At 37.1% G+C, this 19,208-nt stretch overlaps 1 protein-coding gene and 1 non-coding gene across 8 annotated transcripts in view; one reads left to right on the top strand and one right to left on the bottom strand.

Moving 5' to 3' along the window:
* The window catches only part of IFT81 (intraflagellar transport 81), a 193,417-nt gene that overhangs the window by 170,150 nt on the left and 4,059 nt on the right, over nt 1-19,208 (top strand). For 4 of the 7 annotated variants that reach the window (XM_049619366.1, XM_049619365.1, XM_049619367.1 and 1 more), the window contains 5 exons: nt 3,479-3,565; nt 4,596-4,667; nt 4,752-4,837; nt 12,189-12,234; nt 17,996-18,139. In XM_049619366.1, the coding sequence (XP_049475323.1) occupies nt 3,479-3,565; nt 4,596-4,667; nt 4,752-4,837; nt 12,189-12,234; nt 17,996-18,139 (435 nt within the window). Of the gene's footprint in view, nt 1-3,478; nt 3,566-4,595; nt 4,668-4,751; nt 4,838-12,188; nt 12,235-17,995; nt 18,140-18,541; nt 18,723-19,208 lie in introns of those variants that run through there. The other 3 variants (XM_049619371.1, XM_049619369.1, XM_049619368.1) reach the window with 3 other exon arrangements.
* On the bottom strand, nt 2,060-2,169 carry LOC125914935 (U6 spliceosomal RNA). Its single transcript, XR_007455489.1, has one exon. It is a non-coding gene; the product is annotated as a U6 spliceosomal RNA (small nuclear RNA).

Raw genomic sequence — 19,208 nt, 5'->3', positions numbered from 1 at the left:
CTCTCTTTTTTTTAGTAGGCTCCACACCCAGAGTGGAGCCCAACACAGGGCTTGAACTCATGACCCTGAGATCAAGACCTGAGCTGAGATCAAGGGTCGGATGCTTAACCGACTGAGCCACCCAAGCACCCCTATTTCTTCATCTCTAAAAGTAGTTGTCGGGTGGTCATTACTTATAATCACTATTTTATACAGTCATTTCCTGCTTAGATTGACTCACAAATTTAACCCTTCTCACCATTGTTTCTTACATTTTAACCCTTCCTTCTGGATTCAGTTTCTTTCTTCCTGAAATTAAATTTCCTTGTTTTTTTTCTTTTAGCAATTCTCTCAGTAAAGAATCATCACTATAAGTAAACCACCTTTTTTTTTTTTTCTTTAATAATGGTTTGTTCATTGCTTTCTGGTTTCTCTTGTGTTGAAAAGTCTGCCATCAGTTTAATTATCATTTCTTTTTAGGTAATATCTTGCCTATAATTGGTTATAATATTTTTATTTTTGTCTTTGGTGTTGTCCAATTTCACTACTGTGATCTAAATACAGATTTAGTTTTATTTGCTCTGCTGGATTTTGTGTTTTTTGTCTTCCATTAATTCTAGGAGAATTCTCCATGATATCTTCAAATATTCTCTGCCCTGTTTTCTTTAGTTCATTCTCCAGCGACTGCTATTATTTGCAGTTAGGCATACTTATGACCCTGTGGGGATGACAGGGGATGTCTGTCCCCTATTGCATGACTTTGTCTTCATATTTTTATCTTTTTTGTCTCTCGGTGATGAATTTTAAATAATTTCTCCAGCTCTGCTTTTGAGTTCATTCTTTGTATCTTCTGAGCTGTGTCTAATTTCACATTTATACCATTTAATTTTTAATTTCGATGACTATTTTTTCATTTTTGTCTATTTTTACTCACTGTACTTTTTTTCTTAATCTTTTGTTTTCAGTTCCTTTTTTATGACTTTGTTTCAAGCACACTTTCTTAATAGACTTGTCTCTAGTATCCAAAGTTCCTGGAGGTGTAGTCCCGCTGTTTTTTATATCTTCTGATCCTCACACATAAGGATTGATTGTTTCCTTGTGTATTTATACTTTTGGATTGTGAGCTTATCTTTAGTAGGGTTTTGTCTTCTGAATCCCAGCAGCTAGGATGGAGCATGTGTCCCTCCAGAATGGCTTCGCAGTTGGCTCTCCTGGTGTTTTGGGAATATGACAAGCTCAGAGCTAATTTTGAGTTGATGTCTTGGCTTGGAAGTTTGTGTAGGAAAGGGTAGATTTGAATGAATCTGCCCAAGGATGGGCCCTTCTCTCCAGCTGCCCCTGCAGCAGCACAGGTGCATTTTCTGATCAGTGTAGCCATCAGACTCATAGGCCACACATGCACACACACACAAAAGCGACCATCTGCTATAGCACCTTCATGTCATTGAGAGTCCCAGCTGCTACAGCCACTGTTGCCCCTCCTCCCATTTATGGTGGGAATGACCATCACCCACAAGAGTCTGAAATATCTGTAGGTCCCTTTGATACATAAAAGCCACAGCTCCTTTTTATAACCAGTTTCTTTTTTCCAATAAAAATTAAAAGGATTTTAACTTCCAAGCATTTTTTTGAGACAGCACAACTAACACAATGAAAATCAGAACATCTTATTAATAAATGTAACAACAAACCAAAGTAATTTTGAGCATAAGTTAACCCATTTATTATAGGCTAGTGATGTTTGAAATGGTAGAGCTTCCACTGGTCTTTCGATTCCTTCAGATGTTACTGTGACGGCAGAAGTGGTGTTGTAAGCCCGGCCCCACCAGCTACCTTTTTCATGCGGGAACCACGGTGCCAGATCCCCACAGCTCGTCTTTTCATCTTGGTTTTGCCACAGAGCAAGCAAATGTACTTGGCATGCTGGCTTATTTCAATTTTCTTCACCGTTTTCCTGAAGGAGGCACCATAATGGAGCCCATATTTACCTATGATTCTGACCTTCTGACCTTGGTGCATTTAGCCATGTCACCACAAACTAGGGCTGGGCCTGGAGACAGCTCCTACCAGGTTGGTTTTGTTTTGATATGGAAGCTTCACAAGTTTGCAGTTCATCCTTGCACAGAAACGCCATGCTAATCTTCTCTGTATCATTCCAATTCTTAGTATATGTGCTGCCACAGCAAGCACCCCACCGGTTTTTTATACTATGCTAGTCACCCCAAACCAGATGCAGTCCCACACAACAAAGGAAGCACACACAACATTACCCATTCGTGTTCACTCTCCTGTTCCTTCCCCAGAAAACTGCTGCGTGAAACCAAGGTCATTCTGAGGCTGGCTTGCTTCATTCCAAGCCTGGTGTTAACCCTTTACACCCAGCCGCCCAGGTTGAAAAACAGCCTGGATTCTATGGGGTTCTCAGTTCTAACTTCCCACTCTGTCGTCTGCCCTGCCTGGATATTAGAATCATTCCATTACTGAGATTGACTGCTCCCAGCTTCCTTCCCCAAGGGCAGCCACAGTGTGTCATCCTTCATTTCTGGCCCTGGTAATTCCTCTTCCTGAGAAGTTCATTTCAGCTCTGGATTTGAAAAGATGTTTGCTCCACCTTATCAAGCATTTGTAGATATTTTTAGCATTTCCAGTATTTATAGATGATTTTCGGGTTATCTAATCCAGAATATTACATTAGAAGGAAGTTTGAAACTACTCAAACAGCCTGAATTCAAATTCTGACACTCCTTTTCTTTAGTATAATCTTTGACAAAGTATGTGGCTTCCATGAACTTTCTCCAAGCATGATATGGGGGTATTAATACCTACCTCAAGGGGTTGTGGTGAGATTGAGTTACTGACAAGGGTAAGCTCAAAGGCCCTACCGTGGTTTCCAAAGTTCTGACCAAGCCCCTGCCAAAGCATTCAGCATCTTCTCGCACTTTCCAGACATACTCCAGTATAATAAACTACTTGTTCGCTCTGAATTGTTCTTCTCTCTGGCTTCCAAGCCTTTATACACAGTGTTCTTTTTTTCTGAACATTCTCCTCCCTTGTTCACCTTCCCCCTAGCTATTGTACTAATCCTTCATCCCTCAACTTAGGTATCAGTTTCTCTATCACTGCTGATCTCCAAACCTGGGTTAAGTCCTGTGAGAGTCCCACGTTCTCCTATAACACTTACATTTGCCCATCATACCACTCAACAGGCTGTTTACTTGTCTGAACATACTTTAGGGGAAGGATTTTGGCTGTTTTGCTCACTGTTGTATCCCAGCTCCTAATAAAGAGCCTGGCACACAGCTCAATACATGGTAGCTATTATTTTTATCAGCATCTTCATCTGTCATAATTCTCAAATGTCTGATTGTTGTATAAATAACTCTTAAGTATGCCAAGAAGCTTAGAGTTAAGTTACAAGACTGACAAGGGCATGTATTGTTTCAGAGCCACATTTTAGGCCTTTGTTTTTCACTTATTCAATCTTATCCTTTCATACTAGGAACTAACCCAGGAGTGTGATGAAAAGAAATCCCAGTATGATAGCTGTGCAGCAGGCCTCGAAAGCAATCGGTCCAAATTAGAACAGGTAAGAAGATCGTTTTTATTTTTTCACAATTTAGCAGAAACTGCCTGTGTATGCATGTTTTCACTACCCTGACATCAAAAGGTTCCCAAATCTTTACCCTCATTCTCTGAGCCTGTCCCCTAAGCTCGAGAGATCTTTATTTCTTCAGACGTGATGCATACACACCAAATTCTCCATCTGTACCACAACCACCAAGGTCCAGGCCACAAGCAGGTGTCTCCCACAGTAACCCAGCGCTGCTCTCTTACCTTCACCCTTGCCTTCGTAAGGTTTTTTCTCTATAGAGCAGCCAAAGAAACCTGTGGAAAACTTAGGCCACCCTCCACTAGCTTCCTACTGCACTTAAAACCTGACTTCCAAACTGTGGTCTGCAAGACCCACCTGCCTCCTGAACTTCATGTTCATGTGCTGTTCTCTTCATCCACAGGGCCACAGCCACACTGGCCTTCTTCTTGCACATCAGACAAGCTAAGCTTGTTTTCACCTCATGGCTTTTGCTTGTGCTCTTCTCTCTCTGGGACACTCTGCCTCTAGCTCTTTACCTTGATCTCTCCTGCTCATCATCAGGTCTCAGCCTGAATGTCACCTCCACCTGGAGGTCTTCTCTGATCATCCTATCTAATGTTGCCTGTTGGGTCACCCTATCACATTCTACTACTACTGACTTTTCTTCATAGAACTGAAGAAAAGTCTGAAACTACCTTCATTACCTATCTCCTTGTTTATGCCTATTTCCTCTACTTGAATGAGAGCAAGGGCCTATAGTCTTATTCATCGTTGTGTCCCCAGCACCTAGCACAGAGTTGGGCACATGGTGGGTACTTAATAAATTAATAACTGAACCTGTAGGTTTTGGAGCAATAGGAGTAGTCTTTAGAAAAGATTGCAACCTAGTCTGTGATGGCAAACAAAATTATAATCACAAAAGAAGAAATTACTCTGATGGCATTTTGTTGTACATTTAAAGTCATCCTTTCTGCATTTGATTATTCTTTCAATAATGTTGCCCGTTTAAAATTATATTTTGTAGGAAGTCAGAGGACTCCGTGAAGAATGTCTTCAGGAAGAAAGTAGATACCATTACACAAATTGTATGATTAAGGTAAAATAAAGAAAGAGGATCAAGAATTTTTCTGAGATTTTTCTGTATCAAGGACTTAACCTAAAATTTAATCTTTCCACTTAGAACCTAGAAGTACAACTTCGTCGTGCTACTGATGAGATGAAGGCTTATGTTTCTTCTGATCAACAAGAAAAAAGAAAGGCAATTAGGCAAGTAATTCTGTTGTTTCTATATTGAGTTACTTAACGTTTTCACCTATAGAAGTTTCTTTTTAATTTTACTAACGTCTGTATTTAAACTCCAGTATAGTTCTTGTCGTGTTACATTAGTTTCTGGTGTCCAACATAGTGATTCAGCAATTCCATACATACTCGGTGCTCATCATAATTGTACTCTTAATCCCCATCACCTGTTTCACCCATCCCCCTCACCCACCTCGCCTCTGGGAACCATCAGTTTGTTCTCTAGAGTTTCGAGTCTGTTTCTTGGTTTGTCTCTCTCTCTCTTTCTTCCTTTGTTCATTTGTTTTGTTTCTTAAATGCCACATATGAGTGAAATGATATGGTGTGTGTCTTTCTCTGACTGACTTATTTCACCTGGCATTGTACTCTCCAGCTGCATCCATGTTGTTGCAAATGGCAAGGTTTCATTCTTTTTTATGGCTGTGACCTGTAGAAGTTTTATACATAAGATGGAATTACTAAATTGGGGGTACTTAAATAAGCAGATATTAAGATATTACTTAGGATTAAATCTTGTTAAATATCTTCCTGATACTCCAGCCCTACTAAGTAGGAATACCTGTAACTTACTTTCTGGATTGCTTGATTTTTTATCATGGCAAAAAAAAAAAAAAACGATATAAAATTTGCCATGTTGGGGCACTGGGTGGCTCAGTAGGTTGAGCGTCTGACTTCGGCTCAGGTCATGATCTCGCGGTTTGTGAATTCAAGCCCCGCATCAGGCTCTTTGCTGACAGCTCAGAGCCTGAAGCCTGCTTCGAATTCTGTGTCTCCCTCTCTCTCTGCCCCTCCCCTGCTCATGCTGTGTCTCTCTCTGTCTCAAAAATAAATAAAACATTTAAAAAAAATTAAAATTTGCCATGTTTACTATTTTCTTTAATTTTATTTTTAATTTTTTTAAATTTACATCCAAATTAATTCTCGTATAGTGCAACAATGATTTCAGGAGTAGATTCCTTAATGCCCCTTACCCATTTAGCCCATCCCCCCTCCCACAACTCCTCCAGCAACCCTATTTGTTCTCCATATTTATGAGTCTCTTCTGTTTTGTCCCCCTCCCTGTTTTTATATTATTTTTGTTTCCCTTCCCTTATGTTCATCTGTTTTGTCTCTTAAAGTCCTCATATGAGTGTAGTCATATGATTGTTGTCTTTCTCTGGCTGACTAATTTCACTTAGCATAATACCCTCCAGTTCCATCCATGTAGTTGCAAATGGCAAGATTTCATTCTTTTTGATTGCCAAATAATACTTCATTGTGTGTGTGTGTGTGTGTGTGTGTGTGTGTGTGTGTGTGTGTATCACATTTTCTTTATCCATTCATCCATTGATAGACATTTGGGCTCTTTCCAAATAGCCAAAGTAGGCTATTGTTGATAGTGCTGCTATAAACATGGGGGTGCATGTGTCCCTTCAAAACAGCACACCTGTATCCCATGGATAAATGCCTAGTAATGCAATTGCTGGGTCCTAGGGTAGTTCTATTTTTAGTTTTTTGAGGAACCTCCATACTGTTTTCCAGAGTGGCTGCACCAGCTTGCATTGTCACCATCAGTGCAGAAGAGATCCTCTTTCTCCGCATCCTCACCAACATCTGTTGTTGCCTGAGTTGTTAACGTTAGCCACTCTGACAGGTGTAAGGTGGTACCTCATTGTGGTTTTGATTTGTATTTCCCTGATGATGAGTGATGTTGAGCATTTTTTCATGTGTTGGTTGGCCATCTGGATGTCTTCCTTGGAGAAGTGTCTATTCATGTCTTTTGCCCATTTCTTCACTGGATGATTTGTTTTTTGGGTGTTGAGTTTGATTAAGTTCTTTATAGATTTTGGATACTAACCCTTTATCTGATATGTCATTTGCAAATATCTTCTCCCATTCTGTCGGTTGCCTTTTAGTTTTGCAGATTGTTTCCTTCGCTATGCAGAAGCTTTTTATTTTGATGAGGTGCCAGTAGTTCATTTTTGCTTTTGTTTCCCTTGCCTCCGGAGACGTGTTGAGTAAGAAGTTGCTGTGGTCAAGATCAAAGAGGTTTTTGCATGCTTTCTCCTCAAGGATCTTGATGACTTCCTGTCTTACATTGAGGTCTTTCATCCATTTTGAGTTTATTTTTCTGTATGGTGTAAGAAAGCGCTCCAGGCTCATTCTTCTGCATGTCGCTGTCCAGTTTTCCCAGCATCACTTGCTGACGAGACTGTCTTTATTCCATTGGATATTCTTTCCTGTTTTGTCAAAGATTAGTTGGCCATACGTTTGTGCATCCATTTCTGGGTTCTCTATTCTGTTCTATTGATCTGAGTGTCTGTTCTGGTGCCACATGTTTACCATTTTTAGGTGTATAATTCAATTGCATTGATCACATTCACAGTGTTAATGCAACCACCACCGCTATGCAATACCAAACCTTTTTTTTTTTTTAATATTTATTTATTGTTGAGAGACAGAGAGAGAGAGAGACAGAGCATGAGCATGGAAGGGGCAGAGACAGGAGAAGACACAGAATCTGAAGCAGGCTCCAGGCCCTGAGCTGTCAGCACAGAGCCCAACGCGGGGCTCGAACTCACAAACTGTGAGACCATGACCTGAGCCGAAGTTGGACGCTTAACCGACTGAGCCACCCAGGTGCCCCTATAATACCAAACCTTTTTCATCACTCTAAACAGAAACTCTTATAATCATTAAACAGTAATTCCCCATTCCCCTTCCCCAGGAAAAATATAATTTCATAGTTCCTTTTTTTTTAAAATATTTTATTTATTTTTAAGGCAGAGAGAGACAGAGCATGAGTGGGGATGGGGCAGAGAGAGAGAGGGAGACACAAAATCGGAAGCAGGCTCCAGGCTCTGAGCTGTGAGCACAGAGCCTGACGCGGGCTCGAACTCACAAACTGTGGGATCATGACCTGAGCCTAAGTCAGACGCTTAACCAACTGAGCCACCCAGGCGCCCCAACATAGTTCCTTTTTTTATAAGCATTCAGATTGGTCTATTTTTAAAGTCCCACATGACCTGGACTCTAGTCATCTGCCTGTTCACTGTGCAGTGTGAGTGCATTACAGTGAGAAGCTGTGTGTCTGCAGTGTACCAGCCTCAGAACAAGGAAGGGTGTGTAAATATCACTCGTCCTTATATGGTGTTTTTTTTTGGTAATCCAAGCTTGCAGCATTCTGTAATATATCAAATCAAATACGGCCGGGGCGCCTGGGTGGCTCAGTTGGGTGAGCATCTGACTTCAGCTCAGGTCATGATCTCACAGTTCGTGAGTTTGAGCCCCGTGTCGGGCTCTGTGCTGCCAGCTCAGAGCCTGGAGCCTGCTTTGGATTCTGTGTCTCCCTTTCTCTCTGCTCTTCCCCTGCTCACACACTGTCTCTCTCTGAAAAATAAATAAAGATTAAAAAAAATTTTTTTAATCAAATTCTGCTTTAAAAAATACATTTATGGTTTAATTGCTAGGTGTGATAAAATGCAGTAATTGAACAAGCTAAGCTCTCTGCCCCTTACCACAATTCACATGTTTCACTTTTACCATCCAGTAAGAACTCCCAAGTGTAGGATTCACATTTATTCTAGATTGCAGTGGAGATTTTTAGTGGCATATACAGTAATGTTTCAAAAAGGAATCTAGTAAATGGAATGTCTTGCAGAATCTAATTTTTAAAATATATAATGCACTGGAATGCAAGCCAGACTGAAAATACCCTATAAATAGAACAATGTTTTCTCTAATACTCTGACATATTACACATATTAAATGTACTTATTCACATTCTTTCATTGAGTGTAAACCTGGCTCAAATCTGTATGGTCAATATTAATATTTTACAAATGTGAGAAGTTTTTATTCTTGAAAAAAAGTTTTAAAAATTTAAGTTCCATTTTTTCCAAAGTTATCAATATAAATAGGAAATAGGAAATATTGTCACTGAACTATTGGTTTTCTGGCCAGGTATTCTTTTTTATCATTTTCAAAATCATCATAAACCTTTACCATTAGTTTTCCCATAGAAAAAATATTTTGCAGGGCGCCTGGGTGGCTCAGTCGGTTAAGCGTCCGACTTCGGCTCAGGTCGTGATCTCGCGGTCCGTGAGTTCGAGCCCCGCGTCGGGCTCTGTGCTGACAGCTCGGAGCCTGGAGCCTGTTTCGGATCCTGTGTCTCCCTCTCTCTGTGACCCTCCCCCGTTCATGCTCTGTCTCTCTCTGTCTCAAAAATAAATAAACTTAAAAAAAATATATATATATATTTTGCCCTGACTAGAGTAGTACATAAGAATATTATAAATAAAATAGTGTTAATTGTATTCTAAACTCATTGATATATGTTTAAATTATTATTATTATTATTATAGTTACAATATTTTTATGGTTGTCCCATTTTCTTCTTTTATGATACTTTTGAGTAAGGCCAATGGTCTAAGAAATTAGAATGGGGTTTTTTTGTTTTTATTTTTAAGCTTATTTATTTTGAGAGAGAGAGAGTGACCGTGTGAGTGGGAGAAGGAAAGAGAGAGATGGAGACAGAGAACCCCAAGCAGGCTCCTCACTGTCAGTGCAGAGCCAGACCTGGGTCTTGAACTCATGAAACCATGAGATCATGACCTGAGCCAAAACCAAGAGTCAGAAGCTTAACCAACTAAAACCACCCAGACACCTGGAGAAATTAGCATGGTTTTGAAAGATTGCCTGCAAATTTTAATTTTATTTAAAGAGGCAGCATGTTGGGGCACCTGGGTGGCTCAGTCAGTTAAGCGGCCGACTTCAGCTGAGGTCATGATCTCACAGCTCACGGGTTTGAGCCCCGCGTGGGGCTCTGTGTGACAGCTCAGAGCCAGGAGCCTGCTTCTGATTCTGTGTCTCCCTCTTTTTCTCTGCCCTTCCCCTGCTTGCTCTCTGTCTCTCTCAAAAATAATAAACATTAAAAAAAATTTTTTTAATAAAATAAAGAGGCAGCATGTTTTATTTCAAAGTACTAAAGAGGGACTCATAAAATTTTCTTACTAACCTGGTTTTTCTAGTTCCAAGTTTTGTGACCTTGGGCATATCATTTCCTCATCTATATAATAGCGAGAACAATTTATACCACAGAAGATCAAGTTAAATATAATGCATGCAGCAGTGTTTTGGAAATTATATAGCATGAGTTACTGGAGGACAAGGACTGTTCTGTTTTCTTCCTGAAACCCTAGGGCATGCTTGGTACATAACAGGTGCTCCATAGTTATTTCTTGAATAAAGTCATTGAATAAATTAAAATAATTACGTATTAGTGTTATATGGTAAAAGAGCATGAGCCTTTGATCTCTTGATAAAATATAAATGGAAATTCTGTGAGGCACCTGGGTGGCTCTGTAGTTGAGTGTCTTGACTCTTGATTTCAGCTCAGGTCATGGTCCCAGGGGCATTGTGGGATCAAGCCCTGCATCAGGCTCCACACTGAGCATGGAGCCTACTTGGGATTCCCTCTCTCTCTCCCTCTCTCTCTCTCTCTCTCCCTCTCTCTCTCCCTCTCTCTCCCCTTTCTCTTTCTCTCTCCCTCTGCCCCTCTCCCCCACTCATGCTTTTTCTCTCTCTCTAAAAATAAAATCTTTAAAATACATATTTTTATATATTTTATATTATATATAAAAGTATATTTTATATAATAGGTCTTATTTAATATATAAATATATAAGAGTCAGAGGCTTAACCGACTGAGCCACCCAGGCGCCCTGAGGACTTTGAGTACTTGTGAAAGCCACCCTCTCTGTTCTAGGCAAGTTTACCTCCCTTGTTACATGAATGCAAATCTTCCTTCGCTTAAGCTGCTAGAGTTTCTCTTTGTGGCTTATGATTTCTTGGATTCCCAGTTTTGTGTTGTTTAACTTCTTACTACAGCATAACTTTACACAGAAACATAGTCTTTTTCCTCTAAATTTGAAGTCTGAAGTCTTTTTTTATCTTCTTTCTCATTGGTTCCTTTGTCCTCATCCTTCCATCTTTGTCCTTAATACTTTAAATATCACTTTTGTCTTATGGAGTGTTAAAATATAATTATATCTTTTATATTTTTAAAAACACAATACAATGTTATTGTATTTTTATTTTTACTTGAAAATTATGAGCTGTTTTAGCTTGTAAAAGAGATGCTTATAAAAACAAAAGTAAGCATTATGAAGTATGGTACACAAAAACTGAATGTTGTCCATGTTGCCATGCCTCAGATATACCTACTGTTAATATTTTGGCGTATAATTACTCCATATTCTTTCCCCATGCATTTGCATGTGTGTGTGTGTGTGTGTGTGTGTGTGTGTGTGTGTGTGTGTGTGTTAGCAAATGCATGGGGGAAATTTTATGTGTGTATACAAAATAAAGTTAAAATACAGTTTTTCCCTTAATTTTATATCTAGAGTTCTTTCCACTTCAGTATTTATAGATCTACTCCTTCCTTTTTACAACTCTGTATTATTCCTTTGAATGGATATACCAAATTTATCAAAAATTTCCCCATCTATTGACATTTAGTTTGTTTGCAGATTTTTACTGTTATAAGCAATGGTGAAGTAAATAGTCTTTACATTTACCTTTCTTAAGTTATGAGAGTCTTTTTGTAGGATGACTTCCCAGAAGTAGAATTGCAGGGTTAGATGTTAATGTTTATTTAAAATGTGTATCCTTTCTCCTTTCTATAAACCTCTTCAAAAATAAAGTGTGGGGGCGCCTGGGTGGCTCAGTCGGTTAAGCGTCCGACTTCAGCTCAGGTCATGATCTCACAGTCCATGGGTTCAAGCCCCGCATCGGGCTCAGTGCTGACAGCTGGGAGCCTGGTATCTGCTTCAGATCCTGTGTCTCCCTCTCTCTGACCCTCCTCCGTTCATGTTCTGTCTCTCTCTGTCTCAAAAATAAAAAAAATATCAAAAAAAAATTAAAAAAAAATAAAGTGTGACTGGGGCACCTGGCTGGCATGCAACTCTTTGTTTCAGAGTTGTGAGTTTGAACCCCACATTTTGTGTAAAGATTACCTAAATAAATAAAAACTTTTAAAAATTGTGACTTAGATGGTTTGCCATTGTTTTAAGTGTAAAATAGTACTTAAGTACTATTTTAAATACAGAAATAGGACTTAACATTTTAATTCTCTTAATTATGTGGTGTTTTATGGGGTTTTTCCCCCATAAATTGCTATTTACTAGAAGAATTGACTAAAGATGGGGAAAGAGAGTATTTGGTTTCATTCTGACTCCTCTGTGTAATATATTTAGATAGATATGTTAATTTATAATTTATTTGTATGACCAAATCAATTGAAATAAATTGAAACTAAGTCATTATGTTGATTCCCCAGGGAGCAGTATACAAAAAATATTACTGAACAGGAAAACCTTGGAAAGGTAAGAATGTATTAGTTATTTTTTTAAGTCTGTCTAATTCAGGCTATCGGTACATGGTTTTGACACTGTCATTCTTTTTTTAAAGGTTATGGTACAGTTTTCAAAGGGAAATTGAATCTTTCTTAATTTCTTACAAAGATGAAGTTTCTTCCTTAGGAATTTATGTGTGTGTGTATACAAAAGTGAAGGCACATGGATTTTTGGAAGAAAAAAATCTAGTTTTATTTATTTTTATATCTAGTTTTAATTAACAAAGAGTTTATGAGAAGGTTCTAAGAAACAAAAGCACCATGTGTAATAAACTACAAGTTTTCAGATAATTCTCAGGTATCTCTTAATAAGTATAAACTTATTTTATTTAATAAGCACAAAGCTCATTACTATGATCCAGGCACTGGTCTATGTCCTTTACAAATATTGATACATTTAACATAAATAATCAAAAACCCTTACTTGTCATATTCAGCTCCCTCCCTGCCAGTCTTATGAATGGAGGAATATGGGATTGAGTCTTGTTTTCTCAGTTCTCTGAGCCACTCCTAGTAGAAGAGGTGGTAGCTGGTAAAGACCTTGATCATCGGGACTTAAATAACTAACTCACTGATTTTTCTAATTGACTTCATAAAGCAACACATTTTGACAGTCATATTAAAGATACCAGCTCTGTCATTCTTTTTTTTTTTTTTTTTTTTTAAATCTATATTTATCAAACTCAGGACCAGTCATCAAGTAGGCTGGCTTCAGTCCTAGGTTTGTGGTTCTGGAAAAGCTCCTTAACCACTTTGGAATTCATTTCCTCATGTTTAAACTGAAATATGTAGATTGGGGTACCAGGGTGGCTCAGTCAGTTGAGCATCTGATTCTTGATTTCGGCTCAGATCATGATCTCGTGGTTCATGGGTTCAAGCCCCATATTGGGCTCTGCTGCAGTTTTTCTTTTAAAATACTGACTATATATTGGCATCTAATTTTACTGTTCAAATATTCTTGAGTCAGCAACCTAAAAATGACTACATCTATATGTGTGTGCGTGTGTGTGTGTGTGTGTGTACACACACACACATCTATATGTGCGTGTATATATATATATGTATATATATATATGTATACGTATACATATATATATATATACATATATATATATATATACATGTATATATGGGTGTGTGTGTGTGTGTGTGTGTGTGTGTATACATATACATGCTTGCCCATTTGGAAAGTACAATTGAAAAATATGGCTTTGTTTCAGTCTTAATGCATTGTATAATTAAGCTTTTGGTCTGACTCAATATATTGGTGATGACAAAATTATTCATCCTTATTTACATATTCTGGTTTGAATTATTATTAAAAGCATACATGTATCTATGCTTTTACATAAATGCTGAATCAGTTCCCATAAACCTGTAAGTAATATTCTAAATTTCAGGGAAAAAATGGTATGGAAAACAATGGCATAATTCCTAAATAGTCTTTGTAAAAGTGTTTTTAAAAGATTTTTTTAAAAACTAAAAAACTTAGAAAAATGATTATGGAAAATTTCAAGCCTATATAAAAAGTAGAGGAAATAATGTAATGAATTCATGTGAAACCATCATCCAACCTCAATAATTAGACTTAATGACACATTTTGTTTTATCTATAGTCCCACCTATTTCCCACCCCAAATCATTTTTAGGCAAATCTCAGAGATCCTATTATATTTTTTTGATCATATTTCAGTTTATATTGTAAAGGCCTTTTTTGAACATAACCACAATACCATTATCATGCCCAAAATAATTTAACAATAATTGCATAATACCAAATACTCAGTCAATGTTCAAGCTTCACCAATTGTCTCATCATTTCTTACTGTTTATTTGTTTGAAACAGGATCCTAATAAGAATTCATACAGTGCTATTAGTTGATATAGCTCTTAAGTATCTTCCTCTGGGTTACTCTTTCATCTTTCTTTACAATTTATTTGTTGGAAAATTAAAAGAAAAATAAAATCTATTTACTTGTCCTGATGGGTTTCCAACATCCTGAACTTTGCTGATGACATCCCTATGGTGTCAACTAGCATGTTCTTCTGTCCCCAGTATGTCCTTTGAATTGGTAGTTAGATATAGAGGCTTGATTAAATATAATTCAATATTTGGGAAGTATACTTCATAGGTAGTAGTATGTATTCTTTGAGGAGGCTCTGTATAATGTAGGCAGCCAATGAAGTCACTTCCTAGACCCATTAATTCATTAGAGGTTGCAAAATGATGGCATTCTAATTATGTTGTTCCTTCTTCATTTATTGGCTGGAATAATTCTGTAAAGAGTAACTCCTTATCAACTAGTTACCCTAAGATATAGCTCAAATAAGAAAGGCAGAATAACTGCTGATTTGCTTGTTTATTGGTTTTCAAAATGATGAGTTTTTTTTGTTTTTGTTTTTTTTAATCATCCTTGACAAGTACCTTTATGACTCCTAGATTTAACTTACTGGAGATATTTCAATCTATTATATTTATTATTCCTGTCAGTTCTCGAATTGCCCCATGTTAAGCCAGTAGAAGCCTCTTGAAGTCAGCTCCTGAATGCTTTGGAAAGAATTCTGCTAGATTTTGATGGCTTATTTTCCGGTATGACAAAATGTTCCGGGCTTATCCTATACTTTTCCTATTCCAAACCTGGAATTTCTCTAAAAAGTGTTTCTGTTTCTCTAAAAAAGTGTTCATCTGTTCTTTCTGTATTATTTGTGAATAAATGCCCATCATATTAATGTAAATTTAAAAAGAAAGGAAACCTTAAGTTGATACCTCCAATCCCTCAGAGAAATTGTGAGTTCTACACATCTCCTTCCATTTATGGGTTGACATGCCATACTCAAAAAGGAAAAAAGAAATAATTTCATATTTGAAAGCATATATTTGAATCAAGTTGTAAACATTCACTAGAGATTTTGGGGTTTTAGGATTTAGTATGACTGTCAATAACTAGCTTTCACCCAAACATTCTATATGTTAGGTAATATATTTTTTCATATGAAAGCATTCCTCTATTTCTTTTGTTTTGAAAAGTATGTGGATGGATGCTTTGTGCACAGAAATTTTTATCAAACCTGAATCCTTTCAAAGGCCCAAATGTAACTGCTAAATCAGAATAAAGATTATTCTTTCCCTTTCCAGTGTAGTGTTTTACTGCAGGATCTTTGCGAAAAGTGATAGTAACAGTCTGACAAGTCTATTTCAGCAAAAGGAGCCATTGATTAGCTCATTCCCCAATTGTCAGGATGTATCATTTAAGAAACAAAGTTCTTCAATCCTCTCATTCCTAGAGTAGATCTAAATTTTAAGGCAAATACTGAATAAACCTAGCCTTTCAATGTGATGATAGCCTAAGCCTTCCAAACCAGCATAGACTGAACATCCACTCACCACTTCAGTCCAACTGACTTTCTGGAATTAACCAATCTATCATAGTGCTAAAATTCACATGATCATATACTAGAATTTGCCTTACCAAGTACTGTGGAATACTGTACTGAAAGTTATAACTCCCCTCTACCCACTATACCACCTCCCCTTTAAAGAACAATCGAATTTGTGACAAGTATTCTTTGTGCATTACGACTATCAACAAAATAAATTTGGATTAAGTGGCAGTAACATTAAAAATAAATTACATACTAAGGCAGTTGTATTCATAAAATTAAAGGTTTCAAACACACATGGTTATGAAGTACATTAAATTTAATATTTCTGACATAGACAATGCCCACATCCTGTCTTTGGTTCTTTAAATAACTTTTATAGGTTGTTAGGATTTTTGACAAGGAAACTATTTCAATAATATAGGAAAATGTATAGTTAAGTAGTACCTTAATCTTAAAGTTATTCTAAGAACTCTTAAAATTCTAGATCTGACTTACTGCTTTTGTTTTAGTTCATGAGGATAAAAATATTTGGGTTTTTTTAAAGCTTTTGTTTAAATTCCAGTTAACATACAGTGTAATATTTCAGGTGTACAGTATAGTGACTCAGCACTTTCATATTACACCAGTGATCATCACAATAAGTGCATCTTTATTCCCCATCACATCAACTATTTAACCCATCCTCCCCCACCCACCTCCCTTCTGGGAACCATCAGTTTGTTCTCTATAGTGAAGGGTCTGTTTCTTGGATTGCCCCCCTCTTTTTTTGTAACATAGAATTAAATAGATGTATTTGCATGCCAGATATTGTGTCAAAAATTTGCTGGTTATATTTAAATTATATTTTCTTAATTCTGCTTTGTTTCCTGTTGCTATTTGCTGTCAATTTTGCTTTCATTAGCAACAGCTGTGGAGGGCAGTCTTTAGTAAAGTGTTTTGAATCTAGTCTTAGCTTAGTTTACCCTCTTATTTGGGCAAGTACCAATGACCAGCCTTCTCATTTGTGTCCTTACATCAACTGTTAGATCAACTATATACCAAGGGCAGAAAGAATGGGAACCATTCTGTTACCTATTTCTGCATCTTTGCTTATTTTTCTGTCCTTAGTGATTTCTCATAATCAGTGTCACTGTGTACACTGTGTTTCCTGATGTGTGCGCTCTCATCTTCTCTGTTTTCCTCTGCTTACCTGCCTTCCATCCTTCCCCTCTTCCTTCCTTCCTCTCATTTCCTGCTAAGCCTCCTTTCAGTCACCCTTTCTGAATTTGCCAAAGTATATATTTTTACAGTTTATTGAAAGCTTTTCTTATTCTTGTTAATAATGTTAGAGTCTGTGAGTAGAATAGTTTTGACAGATGGAATCATATAGGCTATTGGTAACAAAAATAATTCTGATAGGGGTTTGGGCCTATTTAATAGTGTACTTTTTAAAAAATCATGAAACTTTCTCCCTGAGAAATATATGCGTGCAATTTTATTTATTTGGGTATACACAGAGCATACACAGATTCAGGAAAGGATATAATACTTAATAATAATAACATATAACACATGATAGTTTATAAAGTATTTCCAGATCTATTGTATCTTGTGAAAAGATAATCTTATAAGGCAGATAATTTTATAATTATCCCCTATTATTAGCTTTAATTACGATTGAGAAAACTGAGGTCCAGAGAAGTTGTCTTACTGAGAGCTAGTGACCAAGCCAAGTTATATGCCAAAGTCTTCCGACTTTCAAAATCTACACTCTTTTTTCTACACCATGATACTGAACCACTTTCTACTTTCCTGATTCCCTTTATTCCCCACCCCGCCCCACCCCACCCCCACCCTTTCTTTTTCTTTCTTTTCTTTCTTTTATTTTTTTTTAGGGGAATGGTTGGATGATATGGTTGTTGTATTTTGAGGTTTTTTTAATGTTTATTTATTTATTTTTGAAAGAGAGGGCACAAGCCAGCGAGGGGCAGAGAGAGAGAGAGGGAGACACAGAATCTGAAGCAGGCTCCAGGCTCCAAGCTGTCAACACAGAGCCTGATGCGGGGCTCAAACCCACAAATCATGAGATCATGACCTGAGCCAAAGTTGGTCACTTAACCAACTGAGCTACCCAGGTGCCCCCCACCTCCTTTTATATTTTTCTATTCTTTTTATCTTCAAGCTGTCCTACGTCTATCATAAATTTAATTAACTTTTATCATTTTAGTTTTCATTCATCTCAGGAGAACCTGATTTAGTTAACTACTACTCATCAAATGTTCAAAGCATACCATATTCTTCTGATTATAGCAACAGAAGTAAATCCCTGTAATTGAGATTTAATTATTCCTGATTTTTTTTTATAATAGAAACTCCGAGAAAAACAAAAAGCTGTACGAGAAAGTCATGGTCCAAATATGAGACAAGCGAAAATGTGGCGTGATTTTGAACAATTGATGGAATGTAAGAAACAGTGCTTTCTGAAACAACAAAGCCAAACTTCCATTGGTCAGGTAATTCAGGAGGGAGGAGAGGACCGGCTGATACTCTGAATTCATGTGCCATCGTTTAGGGTTTTAGTTGATGCTACTAGATGTAAGCATAATCCCATAATGTATTTCTCATCTTGAAAATGATTTGTACAACATTTTGCTTTCAGATTAGCCATTCCCTATTAAGTTTTCTTGGAAGATAAGATTAAGGTAGATTTAGGTTTTAAAGTTTTTTAAAAATAAAAACCGCTTTTATTGTTTTGCTTAGTTTAGATATCAGTCGTGTCGTCTGAGTTTTATGAGACAGGAGACTAAGTTTACTCTCTGTAAATGTAAACATATGTCCATTAAGAAGCATGTAGTTTTTAAAAAATGTAATAACCCAATGGCTTAAAGTTCTTCTTAATCTTTTTTTAACTTTAGAGGAATCTTTTAGGAACTAATATCTCTTGTTTTGAAGAAACATTTATCTGAAGTTCAGCAATTCCTACAGTTTCACTTCAGTTTCTCTTTCTTCTGTAAAATTCAAGAAAATTTACTATTTTGAATAACATACTTGTTCTGACTGTATGATTTAAAAGCAAATAAAACTTGGTGCACATGTCATGGCTATTTGTTTTTGAATTATATAGTTGCATCAAAATTATTTTTTAAGTATTCATTTTATAGAATTGTTTGTTTATTTATTTATTTCTGTTTTTGAGAGAGAAAGAGAGTGTAAACAGGGGAGGGGTAGAGAGAGAGGGAGAGAGAACCCTAAGCAGGCTCCACACTGTTAGCACAGATCCCAGTGCGGGGCTCGAAATCACAAACTGTGAGTGAGATCATGACCTGCGCTGAAATCAGGAGTCTGACGCTTAACCAACTGAGTCACCCAGGTGCCCCTCATTTTATAGTATTGTATTAAATTTAAGGATTAGTTGTTATTTTCACCAAAAATCTAACAGTGTGAAAAATAGTCATGGAATATAAATATTATCATGTGCTAAAAAGTTAGCATAGGATTCCAAGTGAAATTCAAGAGTCCAAAGTGCTTCTAATTTCTCTTTCATTTGGACAGGGTACTTGAAGGTTTCTTTGATTTTCCCTT

This window comes from Panthera uncia, assembly GCF_023721935.1.
Source record: "Panthera uncia isolate 11264 chromosome D3 unlocalized genomic scaffold, Puncia_PCG_1.0 HiC_scaffold_8, whole genome shotgun sequence".
Lineage (NCBI taxonomy): Eukaryota > Metazoa > Chordata > Mammalia > Carnivora > Felidae > Panthera > Panthera uncia.
Note: the sequence above shows the minus strand (reverse complement) of the source record. Positions and strands in the feature narration are given on the sequence as shown.